Source organism: Hemitrygon akajei, chromosome 1, assembly GCF_048418815.1.
Source record: "Hemitrygon akajei chromosome 1, sHemAka1.3, whole genome shotgun sequence".
Classification (NCBI taxonomy): Eukaryota; Metazoa; Chordata; class Chondrichthyes; order Myliobatiformes; family Dasyatidae; genus Hemitrygon; species Hemitrygon akajei.
The window spans coordinates 216,575,393-216,588,882 of NC_133124.1; the positions used below are offsets into that span (position 1 = coordinate 216,575,393).

The following is a 13,490-nucleotide window of genomic DNA, read 5'->3' on the forward strand; positions in this document are numbered from 1 at the left end:
TACAAAGTGGTCTAAACGTACAGGTGGTCCCTGAGTTACAAACGTCCGACTTACGAATAACTCGTACTTACGAACGGCCTGCCATAAAGCCTATTATTCTGAAAATTCAAGTTAAATACAATTGTTCATAATAACAAACATGCACTATGTTGTGATGTACCTGTTCCGATTTATGTACAAATCCGACTTAAAGACAGACTTAGGAACAAAATTTGTTCGTAACCCGGGGACTGTCTGTATTACAATTATTAAACACAAAATAGTTGATTGCATAATTATTCACCCCCTTCAAGTCAGTATTTAGTAGATGCACATTTGGCAGCCAATTACAGCCTTGAGTCTGTGTGGACAGGTCTCTATCAGCTTTGCACATCTGGAAACTGCAATTTTCCCCCATTCTTCTTTACAAAACTGCTCAAGCTCTGTCAGATTGCACGAGGATCGTGAGTGAACAGCCCTTTTCAAGTCCAGCCACAAATTTTCAATTGATATGAGGTCTGGACACTGATTTGACCACTCCAGGACCAAAACTTTGTTAGTTCCTGTGTAGCTTTGGCTCATTGTCTTGCTGGAAAACAAATCTCCCAAGTCACAGTTCTCTTGCAGACTGCATCAGGTTTTCCTCCAGGATTTCCCTGTATTTTGCTGCATTCTTCCAGCTGACTTCAGAGTCTCCATGTGCCTTCTGGCAAACTCTAGCCAAGATTTCATGTGAGATTTTTTCAACAGTGGCTTTCTCTTTGCCACTCTCCCATAAAACTGTGACTGGTGAAGCACCCGGGCAACAGTTGTTGTATGTGAGTCTCTCCCATCTCAGCCACTGAAGCTTGTAACTCCTCCAGAGTTGTCATAGGTCTCCCAGTGGCCTCCCTCACTAGTCCCCTTCTTGCACGGTCACTCAGTTTTTGAGGATAGCCTGCTCCAGGCAGATTTACAGCTGTACCATATTCTTTCCTTTTCTTGCTGACTGACTTAACTGTACTCCAAGGGATATTCAGTGACTTGGAAATTTTCTTGTATCCATCTCCTAACTTCTGCTTTACAACAACCTTTTTGCAGAGTTGCTTGGAGTGTTCTTTTGTCTTCATGGTGTAGTTTTTGCCAGGATACTGTCTCACCAGCAGTTGAACCTTCCCGAGACAGGTGTATTTTTACTACAATCAGTTGAAACACCTTGACTGCACACAGGTGATCTCCATTTAACTAATTATGTGACTTCTGAAACCAGTTGCCTGCACCAGTGATGATTTGGTGTGTCATATTAATGGGGGTGAATACAGTTCAATCAATTATTTTGTGTTTTATATTTGTAATGAATTTAGATCACTTTGTAGAGATCTGTTTTCACTTTGACACGAAAGGGTCATTTTCTGTTGATCAGTGTTAAAAAGCCAAATTAAATCCCCTGTGATTCAATGTTGTAAAACAATAAAACATGAAATTTCCAAGAGGTTGAATACTTTTTATAGGTATCAGTAGTACCGTGGAGTAAACGGAATTATAGAGGCATGAGAGAAGAATTGACCAGGATTTACTGGAAAAGAACACTGGCAGGGATGATGGCAGAGCAGCAATGGCTGGGATTTCTGGAAGCAATTCAGAATGCACGGGATATATATACATCCCAAAGAGGAAGAAGTATTCTAGAGGCAAGATGACACAACTGTAGCTAACAAGAGAAGTCAAAGCCAACATAAAAGCCAAAGTGAGGGCATATAATAGATCAAAAATTAGTGGGAACTTGGGGGATGGGGGAAGCTTTTAAAAAAACAGAAGGCAACTAAAAAAATCATTAAAAAGGTAAAGATGGAATATGAAAGTAAGCCAGCCAATAATATTAAAGAGGATAGCAAATGTTTCTTCAGATACGGAAAGAGTGCATGAGAGGCGGGTGTGGATTTCAGATTGCTGGAAAATGAGGGGTGACAAGGAAATGGCGGACAAGCTGAATATGTATTTTACATCAGTCTTCACTGTGGAAGACACTAGCAGTATGGTGGAAGTTCCAGGTGTCAGGGGTCATGAAGTGTGTGAAGATGCCATTACTAAAGAGAAGGTTCTTGGGAAACTGAAAGGTCTGAAGGTAGATAAGTCACCTGGGCCGGACGGTGTACACCCCAGGGTTCTGAAAGAGGTGGCTGAAGAGATCATTAGTAATGATCTTTCAAGAATCACTAGGTTCTGAAATGGTTCTGGAAGACTGGAAAATTGCAAATTATAGGCCAGTTAGTCTGATCTCAGTGGTTGGGAAGACGTTGGAGTCGATTACTAAGGATGAGATCTCAGGGCATTTGAAGGCACACGATAAAATAGGCCAGAGTCAGCATGGTTTCCTCAAGGGAAAATCTTGCCTGGGAAATCTGTTGGAATTCTTTGAAGAAATAATAAGCAGGATGGACAAAGGAGAATCAGTGGATCTTGTGTCCTTGGATTTTCAGAAGGTCTTTGATAAGGTGTCATAAGGCTGCTTAAGAAGCTACAAGGATAGAGCAGTGGCTGATTGGCAGGAGGCAAAGGGTGGAGATAAAAGGAGGCTTTCTGGCTGGCCAGCATTGACCCGTGCTGCTCCACAGGGGTCTGTGCTGGGACTGAATTTTTAACGTTATATGGCAATGATTTGGATGATGGAACTGACGGCTTTGTTGCAAAGTTTGCAGACGATATGAAGTTAGGTGGAGGGACAGCTTGTTGTTGAGGTGTTGGAGAGGTTGCAGAAGGACTTGAACAGATTCAGAGAATGGGCAAAGAAATGGCAGATAGAATAGAGTGTCGGGAAGTGCAGGGCCATGCACTTCGGTAGAAGAAATGAAAGGGTCGACTATTTTCAAAGTGGGGAGAAAATACAAAAATCTGAGGCGCAAAGGGACTTGGGAGTCCTTGTACAGGGATTTCTAAAGGTTAATTTGTAGGATGAGTCGGTGGTGAGGAAGGCAAATGCAACGTTAGCATTCATTTCAAGAGGGCTAGAATATAAAAGCAAGGATGTTGTGACTTTATAAAACACTGGAGAGGTCTCTCTTGGAGTGTTGTGAGCAGTTTCGGGTCCCTTATCTTAGAAAGGATGTGCTGAAACTGGAGAGGGCTCAAAGGAGGTTTACAAAAATGATTCCAGGATTGAATGGCTTGTCGTATGAAGAGTGTTTGATGGCTCTGCACCTATTTTAGGTGTGACCTCATTGAAACCTGTGGAATGGTGAAAGGCCTCGATAGAGTGGATGTGGAGAGGATGATCCCTATGATGAGAGAGTCTAAGACCAGAGGACACAACATCGTAATAGAGGGGCGTCCTTTTAGAACAGAGATGAGGAGGAATTTCTTTAGCCACGGAGTGGTGAATCTGTGGAATTCTTTGCCACAGGCAGCTGTGGAGGCCAAGTCTTTATGTATATTTAAGGCGGAGGTTGATAGTTTCGTAATTGGCCAGGGTGTGAATGGATACAGGATGAAGGCAGGAGACTGGGGCTGAGAGGGAAAATAGATCAGCATGATGGAGCAGACTTGATGGGCCAAATGGCCTAATTCTGCTCCAATATCTTATGGTCTTGTGATAACACCCTATCTTCTCTGACTTCGGGTATGGCTGCAACAAATAATAATTTCCTAAAACTAATTGAAGATAAAACTGAAATACTTTTGGTTGGTCCCAAGTGGATATGGCCCAGACCATCACAGGTTAAGCCCTCCCCACCACTGAGCATATCTATATGAACTGCTGTTGTAGGAAAGCAGCATCCATTATTAGGGACCCCCAACACCCAGGTCATGCTCTCTTTTCACTGTTGCCATCAGGATGAAGGTACAGGAGCCACAGGACTCACACCACCAGGTTCAGGAACAGTTATTACCCCTCAACCATCAGGTCCCACACCACCAGGTTCAGGAACAGTTATTACCCCTCAACCATCAGGTCCCACACCACCAGGTTCAGGAACAGTTATTACCCTCAACCATCAGGTCCCACACCACCAGGTTCAGGAACAGTTATTCCCCTCAACCATCAGGTCCCACACCACCAGGTTCAGGAACAGTTATTACCCCTCAACCATCAGGTCCCACACCACCAGGTTCAGCAACAGTTATTACCCCTCAACCATCAGGTCCCACACCACCAGGTTCAGGAACAGTTATTACCCCTCATCCATCAGGCTCTTGAACGAAAGGGGTAACTTCATTCAACTTCACTTACTCCATCGCTGAACTGTTCCTACAAGCTATGGACTCACTTTCAAGGACTCTGCATTACACGTTCTCGATATTTATTGCTTGTTTATATATCATTATTTTTTCTCTTTGTCCTTGCAGTTTGTTTCCTTTTGCATACTGGTTGTCCACCCTGTTGGTGAGGACGTCCAATCATTCTGTTATGGCTACTAATCTGTAAACTTACTGAGAATGCCCACAGGAAAATGAATCTCAGGGTTGTATCCGGTGACATCAATGTATTTGATAATAAATTTACTTTGAACTTTTAAAGGGATCAGAGCAACTCTTCTACACTTAAGAAATATTGCAAAGGTACGTTTATTTCTGTCACATAATGATGCTGAAAAGCTGATTCACGCCTTTCTTACGAATAGACTCGATTAGTGCAATGCACTTTTTACTGGCCTTACAGGCTATCTATTGACAAACTTCACCTCATTCAGAATGCCACTGCTAGACTTTTAACCAAAACCAGGATGAGGGAACATGACACGTCCTTCCCAGCAGCTCCGCTCCGCACTGGCTTCCTGTATCTTTTGGAATTGATTTTAAAGTTCTGTACAGTTTGTAAATCTCTGAACAGTCTGGGACCAAAGTACATCACACAAGTGTTATTTTATCATCCTGGTGTGGGGGTGGGGAGTCACTGCTCAGGATCGAAATAAACTGCAGAGAGTTGTGAACTCAGTCGAGCTCCATCATGGGCACCAACCTCCGCAGTGTCCAGGACACCTTTGGGGGCGATCCCTCAGAAAGGCGGCAGCCATCATTAAGGACCCCCCCCCCCACCCCCAGCACCCAGGACATGCCTTGTTCTCACTGTTCTCCTCAGGGAGGGGGTACAGGAGCCTGAAGAGACACGCTCAGCGATTCAGGAACCGCTTCTTCCCCTCTGCCATCAGGCAGGGGGTACAGGAGCCTGAAGGGACACACTCAGCGATTCAGGAACCGCTTCTTCCCCTCTGCCATCCGATTCCCAAACGGATATTGAAGCTTTGGACACTACCTGGCTGCTTTTTTTTACTTATTGCACCACTTATTTAACTTTCGTTTTATACATATAAAATATACATATATATATTAATATATTTATATACTTCTTACTGTAAGTACTAGATTTTATTATCATGTAGTGCATTGTACTGCTGCTGCGTAACAACAAATTTCACAACACATGCCGGTGATTGTGTCCTGCTCGAGCTCTCTGGTCTTCCTATACCGCCCTCCTAAATTTAAACTATCTCCCTCAAAAGATAATTGGCAGATCAGCGTTTTGGAACTACACTGCTAAACTGTGGACTTCAATGCCTAAATCTATCTGTCAGGGATGCAGCTCAGTTGACACTTCTAAACACCAGCTCAAAACCGATTTATTTATCCTTGCTTTTAACCAAAATATAAGACCATAAGAGATAGGAGCAGAATTAGGCCATTCAGTCCATCGAGTCTGCTCCATCGTTCCATCGTGGCTGATTTATTTTCCCTCCCAATCCCATTCTCCTGCCTTCTCCTTGTAACCTTTAACATTCTGACTAATTAAGGACCTATCAACCTCTTCTTTAAATATATCCAATGAGTTGCCCTCTGCAGCTGACTGTGGCAATGAAATCCAGATTCATCGCCTTCTAGCTAAAGAAATTTCTCCTCATCTCTGTTCTAAAGGGACAACCTTCTATTCTGAGGCTGTGTCCTCTGGTCCTAGACTCCCGACTCTAGGAAACACCCTCTCCATGTCCACCCCAGGGTCTTCCAACAATCGGCAGGTTGTATAGAACATTGAACACCACTGCACAGTACAGGCCCTTCAGCCCACGATGTTGTGCTGACTTTTTACCCTACTTGAAGATCAATCTAACCCTTCCCTCCTACAGAGTCCTCCAATTTTCTATCATCTATGTGCTGATCTAAGAGTTTCTTTAATGTTCCTAATGTGTCTGTTGTCTTGCGGCCAGCTCTGGCGGGGTGTTTCACAATAATAACATGGCGGGGGGGGGGAGGGTTGATGTCAGAGGTAGGATTATTTGAATACAGAAGGTGGCAGGAGCATGGAACGAGCTGGCAGAGTGGTGGTATAGGAGAGGCTCTCGGGGTGACTGCAGGTGTCTCCGAGGTAACTGTGGGGGGGCCTCAGGATGGTCGTGGGGTAATTCGGGGTGACAGCAGGGGTATAGGGGTGACCGCGAGGTTGTCAGCATGACAGTCTCCGTGTTTTGTGTCGATGTGCTTACACACACACACGGAGGGGAGCGGAGCGAGGAGTGAATGGTCCCAGCTCTACCACATTGTTTGGGAGTTGATCCCACAGCCACAGGCCTTGCTCTGCAGTCTGTGCCATTGTTCACAATTTAAGGCTCTACACTTAATCAACGATAAACGCAGCCGCCACAAACAGCGGTCACGCGAGCTCCACTCACTGCACAAACGCATCCACGTGCACCATGCCAGTTTCATAGTCCTTCCCTCCAATCTCCTGAAGGTGGATGGCGATGAAGCGAGGCCTGTACTTGGCCACAGTCTGTGCAGAGGGAAGAGAACACGACATTTGTCAGTGTAACCATTGTCCCTGCTCCCAGGGAAGGTCGGTGCTGATCTACCCCGATGGCCACAAGTGTGAAGCTGGAAGAAATGACACTGTCTCTTCCTTCCAGGCTGATGTCAGTCTTGGAGAACCTAGAACAGTACAGCACAATACAGGCCTTTCGGCTCACGATGTTGTGCTGGCCCTTTAACCTAGTCCAAGATCATCTAACCTTTCCCTCCTACACTGCCGTCCATTTTACTTTCATCCACAAAAAGGATTGGAATTCAGTGGGGAGAAGAGGTGTTTGCTAACTGGGCAGCAAAGGGCAGACATCTTCACCCTCTGAGCAGGGACTAGAGGCTCAACCTCAGCCAGAATTATAACTTCACCACCAGATACCACCGCCTCTCCACAACCCTTCCTCAGGTAACATGTTGGCCAAGAGTGACCAATGGGAGCACCCGTAACACAGATTCTGAGAGTTACCAATGGGAACACAGGTAACATGTTGATCAAGAGTGACCAATGGGAGCACCTGTAACACAGATTCTGAGAGTTACCAATGGGAACACAGGTAACATGTTGATCAAGAGTGACCAATGGGAGCACCTGTAACACAGATTCTGAGAGTTACCAATGGGAACACAGGTAACATGTTGATCAAGAGTGACCAATGGGAGCACCTGTAACACAGGGTCTGAGAGTTACCAATGGGAGCCCAGGTAACGTGTTGGCCAAGAGTGACCAATGGGAGAACATGTAACACAATGTCTGAGAGAATCTTCCCCATTCTGGTAAGTGAAACTACACTGTACATACATTATTTCTACTTTATATAGGCTGTATATTTATCAGATCATTCCTGCTTTTACTATATGTTAGTGTTATTTTAGGTTTTATGTGCTATTTGGTATGATTTGGTAGGTTATTTTTTGGGTCTGGGAACGCTCAAAAATTTTTCCCATATACGTTTGTAAATTAATGGTAATTGCTTCTTCGCTTTACGACATTTCAGCTCACAAATGGTTTCATAGGAACGCTCTGCCTTCGGATAGCGTGGGAAACCTGTATCACAAAGTTGCCAGAAGTTCACCTGGGAGTACTCACCTGATAAAACTCCTGTAACCAGATCGATTGCAAACCTTCCAGCTGTGACAAAAGAGAGACACAATGCATTAATTTAATATTCCCTTCTATTTGTCATCAGCCCCCCGGGCCTCTCAGGCCTTGACTTCTTTGTAAACTGTGAGTCTCAAACTCACCCAAATTACTGTACCTCTGTCCCCCCCACCCCATTAGCTGTCCCAGCCCTAAAGATGGATCTCTCGCTTGCTTCCACACTCCACTCATCTTCCTAAGCCCGCCCCATTTGTCACTTTACCGTGTGAGATTTTTAATCTTTTTGCTTTCAAAATAAACTATTCTGTATTTATTAGTACTAAAATACAGAACGCAGTTCTTTACACGTGTAGCCTATAGATTCAGCGTTATCAGACCTACACACACACAAGATACTGGCAGAGCTCAGCAGGTCGGGCTGCACCTATGGGGGAGTCGACTGGAAATCTCCCTATTTCTCCGTGGCCCAGCCACCTGTCCCCTCTCACACACACTGCTGTGTTCGCCGAGCTCGGCAATCAGCTGGCAGACGTTTCATCGCCAGTCGAGGTGAGGTCCTCAGAGCGCAGTTGTTGGTGTTTCTCTCTGGGAGAGCTCGTGCTTATATCGGGCCCCCCATTTGCTCGCCTCCGTCCTGATTGGCTACCCCCTTCAGTTGACCTCGACTGGGTGATGAAACATCAGCAAGCTAATTGCCAAGCTCAGCGAACGCCTAAAACAACCCACCACTCTTGAACGACGGTCATACAGGGTGTTCCCGATGCTTTCACCCAGCTAATACCTGGACACACAAGGTGGCTCAATCAGCTACCCAGATCCCGGTCAGGGTGGGAGGCTGGCAACTACGGAAGGCAAGTCAGATCCCTCAATAACTCAGTGTCCCATATGTTGGCTTATGGCTGAGAAAACAGTTATTACAGAGCTATAGAGCACCACAGAAACAGGCCATTCAGCCCATCTAGTCCATGCAGAAATATTCCACCTCGTCCTGTCGACCTGCACCTGTAATGTACCCCTCCTATCCAAACTTCTCTTAAATGCTGAAATCAAACCTGCATCCATCGTTTCCACTGCCAGCTCGTTCCTCCGAGTGAAAAAGCCCTCCCCCCCATCACCCCCTTAAACATTTCACCTTTCACCTTTAACCTCCAGTTCTAGTCTCACACAATCTCAGTGGAAAATCCTGCTTGCATTTACCCTACCTATGCCCCTCATAATTCTGTGTACCTCCATCCCCTCATTCTCCTACACTCCAAAGAATAAAGTCCTAACCTATTCAACCATTCCCTATAACTCAGGACCTCAAGTCTGGGCAACATCCTTGTAAATTTTCTCCGCACTCACCAATATTATTGACATCTTTCCTGTGTGTAGGTGACCAAACCTACACACAGTACTCCAAATGAGGCCTCCCCAGTGCATCAACCTAACAGCCCACCTCCTGTCCTCGATACGACGATCTACGAAGGCCAGTGTGCCAAAAGCTTTCTTTATGACCCACACCGACCTGTGGCGCCTCTGTCACGGTTGTTACACACAATGCAAATTGTGCCCTTTAGGGTGACATACGGAGAGAAAGGTGCAGTACAAACAAGCTAAAGGAGTGGGAGTATGAAAATCACACTTTCACCACAACAACAACAACTGGAATCAGGAGAATTGTTATCAGAATCACTTTACTATAAAGTCCCAGGGTGACATACCAAATCATAACAAAGTACAGTCACTGGTGTGGCTTCTTAGTGATTTAATCAATATTTTGCGGTCAGCATTGCTCCTCTGAGATGTGACACCTGGGTCCAGGCATTTGAAATGGTTGGCACGGACTGGAAGGGCCGAAGGGCCTGTTTGTGTGCTGACCTTTTCTATGATCCTATGTACCAAGTTACAGTGAAAAACCTATTCCTACAGCTCAGATCATTGAGGTACAATAAGATAAAGCAATAACACTACGCAGAATAAAGTTAAAGGTTTTCAAAAGATTAACTTTGTCAGGTGGACAGTGATCTGTTCGTCTCCCCTCTCGCTGGGGAAGGGGTGACACTTCTGGGAGAGCCCGTGGCATATCGAGCTGTTAGGTAAACTGGTTTTTGTGTGGACTGCAAGGGGCTGAGCAGAGCAAGAAGGGGGCATGAGAAGGCCTTGGCGAGTAGGGTAAAGGAAAACCCCAAGGCATTCTTCAATTATGTGAAGAACAAAAGGATGACGGGAGTGAAGGTAGGACCGATTAGAGATAAAGGTGGGAAGATGTGCCTAGAGGCTGTGGAAGTGAGCGAGGTTCTCAATGAATACTTCTCTTCGGTATTCACCACTGAGAGGGAACTTGATGATGGTGAGGACAATATGAGTGAGGTTGATGTTCTGGAGCATGTTGATATTAAGGGAGAGGAGGTGTTGGAGTTGTTAAAATACATTAGGACGGATAAGTCCCCGGGGCCTGACGGAATATTCCCCAGGCTGCTCCACGAGGCAAGGGAAGAGATTGCTGAACCTCTGGCTAGGATCTTTATGTCCTCGTTGTCCACGGGAATGGTACCGGAGGATCGGAGGGAGGCGAATGTTGTCCCCCTTGTTCAAAAAAGGTAGTAGGGATAGTCCAGGTAATTATAGACCAGTGAGCCTTACGTCTGTGGTGGGAAAGCTGTTGGAAAAGATTCTTAGAGATAGGATCTATGGGCATTTAGAGAATCATGGTCTGATCAGGGACAGTCAGCATGGCTTTGTGAAGGGCAGATCGTGTCTAACAGGCCTGATAGAGTTCTTTGAGGAGGTGACCAGGCATATAGATGAGGGTAGTGCAGTGGATGTGACCTACATGGATTTTAGTAAGGCATTTGACAAGGTTCCACACGGTAGGCTTATTGAGAAATTCAGAAGGCATGGGATCCAGGGAAGTTTGGCCAGGTGGATTCAGAATTGGCTTGCCTGCAGAAGGCAGAGGGTTGTGGTGAAGGGAGTACATTCAGATTGGAGGGTTGTGACTAGTGGTGTCCCACAAGGATCTGTTCTGGGACCTCTACTTTTTGTGATTTTTATTAACAACCTGGATGAGGGGGTAGAAGGGTGGGTTGGCAAGTTTGCAGATGACACAAAGGTTGGTGGTGTTGTAGGTAGTGTAGAGGATTGTCGAAGATTGCAGAGAGACATTGATAGGATGCAGAAGTGGGCTGAGAAGTGGCAGATGGAGTTCAACCCAGAGAAGTGTGAGGTGGTACACTTTGGAAGGACAAACTCCAAGGCAGAGTACAAAGTAAATGGCAGGATACTTGGTAGTGTGGAGGAGCAGAGGGATCTGGGGGTACATGTCCACAGATCCCTGAAAGTTGCCTCACAGGTAGATAGGGTAGTTAAGAAAGCTTATGGGGTGTTAGCTTTCATAAGTCGAGGGACAGAGTTTAAGAGACGCGATATGATGATGCAGCTCTATAAAACTCTAGTTAGGCCACACTTGGAGTACTGTGTCCAGTTCTGGTCGCCTCACTATAGGAAGGATGTGGAAGCATTGGAAAGGGTACAGAGATTTACCAGGATGCTGCCTGGTTTAGAGAGTATGGATTATGATTAGAGATTAAGGGAGCTAGGGCGTTTCTCTCTGGAGAGAAGGAAGATGAGAGGAGACATGATAGAGGTATACAAGATATTAAGAATAGATAGAGTTGACAGCCAGCACCTCTTCCCCAGGGCATCACTGCTCAGTACAAGAGGACATGGCTTTAAGGTAAGTGGAAAGAAGTTCAAGGGGGATATTAGAGGAAGGTTTTTTACTCAGAGAGTGATTAATGCATGGAATGCACTGCCTGAGTCAGTGGTGGAGGCAGATACACTAGTGAAATTTAAGAGACTACGAGACAGGTATATGGAGGAATTTAAGGTGGGGGGTTATATGGGAGGCAGGGTTTGAGGGTCGGCACAACATTATGGGCCGAAGGGCCTGTAATGTGCTGTACTATTCTATGTTCTATGTCATGATCCCTGTTTGGGGGGAGGTGGGGTTTGCTGTTTGCTTGCTTGGTGGGTGGGTGGGGGGGGGTGTCACTGCTGGAACAAGAGGGGGAAATGGGGTTGGGGGAAGGAAGGCTGATGCTTTGCTGCTGCTTGTGTGTGGGAAGGATTTGGGGCGCTAACATTTTTCTGTCATTCATTCTTTGTTTTTTCTCTGTTTCGGGATTGTCTGTGAAAAGTAAGAATTTCAGGTTGTATACTGTATACATTCTCCAATATGAAATGGGACCACTGAGTGACTGTATATTGACACTTGCAGGCATTCCCCCCCCCCAAAGCACATCCCTGGGTTGTGTTGGTTGTTAATGCAAACAATGTATTTCACTGCATGTTTCTATATTCATCCGTTCTAGAATTCTCACTTTTTTTTCAGATATCCATTGGCGTAGAAAACCTCAAAGGGATACAAATTCCTTTCACGCGCAACCAAGCCACCAGCGGATTGTCTGTGGGTGCCAGCAATGACCCCAGTGCATCGTAACGCTGGGTAGGCTACAGATGAAGACCAATGAACCAATGAGAGAGGCCGACACTGTCGGTCTGTCACCCAACAAATCAGCAATCCAATTGGAGGAGAGCTTTGGTTTCTCCTGCACACACTGAATGAATTACCATCATCATTATGTGTCGTCTCCTATGACGTGGGTGATCAAGGTCTTTCCACGTCCATGATGGTTTTTGGCAAAGTTTTCTACAGAAGTGGTTTGCCATTGCTTTCTTCTGGGCAGTGTCTTTACAAGACGGGTGACCTCAGCCATTACCAATACTGTTCTGAAGCAGAAATTTCTTCCACCCCCCCACCCCCCCGCGTTTGTAAATTCTAATAATTTGAATGAAATGCAAATTTATCATGGACCCCACATAAATTATGCAAATTCTGCACAGCTGCGGCCAGTCCAACGGCAACATTTCAAGAAACAAGGGGCAGGATGCAGGGCAAAGTGGTTATCCAAAAGGAAGTGTGGAAGTTGTGGCAAGAGTTAAGGTGAATAAAGTTCAAAGTAAACTTACTATCAAAGTATGTATATGGCAGCAGGGATTCATTTTCTTGCAGGCATTCCCAGCAGAACAGAGAAATAGAATCAATGAAAAACGATACATGAAGACTGACAAAAGAAGGTAAACAATGCAAATTAGAATAACTAAAAAGGAAAGGAATAATCTTACAGTCCTTGAAAGTGAGTCCATAGGTTTTTGAAACAGTTCATTATTGAGGTGAGTGAATTTACCCAAGCCAGTTCAGGAACCTGATGGTTGAGGGGTAATAACTGTTCCTGAACCTGGTGGTGTGGGACCTGATGGTTGAGGGGTAATAACTGTTCCTGAACCTGGTGGTGTGGGACCTGATGGTTGAGGGGTAATAACTGTTCCTGAACCTGGTGGTGTGGGACCTGATGGTTGAGGGGAATAACTGTTCCTGAACCTGGTGGTGTGGGACCTGATGGTTGAGGGGTGATAACTGTTTCTGAACCTGGTGGTGTGGGACCTGATGGTTGAGGGGTAATAACTGTTCCTGAACCTGGTGGTGTGGGACCTGATGGTTGAGGGGTGATAACTGTTCCTGAACCTGGTGGTGTGGGACCTGATGGTTGAGGGGTGATAACTGTTCCTGAACCTGATAGTGTGGGACCTGATGGTTGAGGGG

The 13,490-nt window shown here is 45.6% G+C and overlaps 1 protein-coding gene across 1 annotated transcript in view; it reads right to left on the reverse strand.

Annotated features, from left to right (window-relative positions):
- The window catches only part of LOC140735688 (inositol polyphosphate-5-phosphatase A-like), a 74,387-nt gene that overhangs the window by 39,133 nt on the left and 21,764 nt on the right, over window positions 1-13,490 (reverse strand). The window contains exons 2-3 of the mRNA XM_073061051.1: window positions 7,832-7,873; window positions 6,618-6,718 (exon numbers count right to left, since the gene is read on the reverse strand). Coding sequence (XP_072917152.1) covers window positions 6,618-6,718; window positions 7,832-7,873 — 143 coding nt within the window. The remainder of the gene's footprint in view (window positions 1-6,617; window positions 6,719-7,831; window positions 7,874-13,490) is intronic.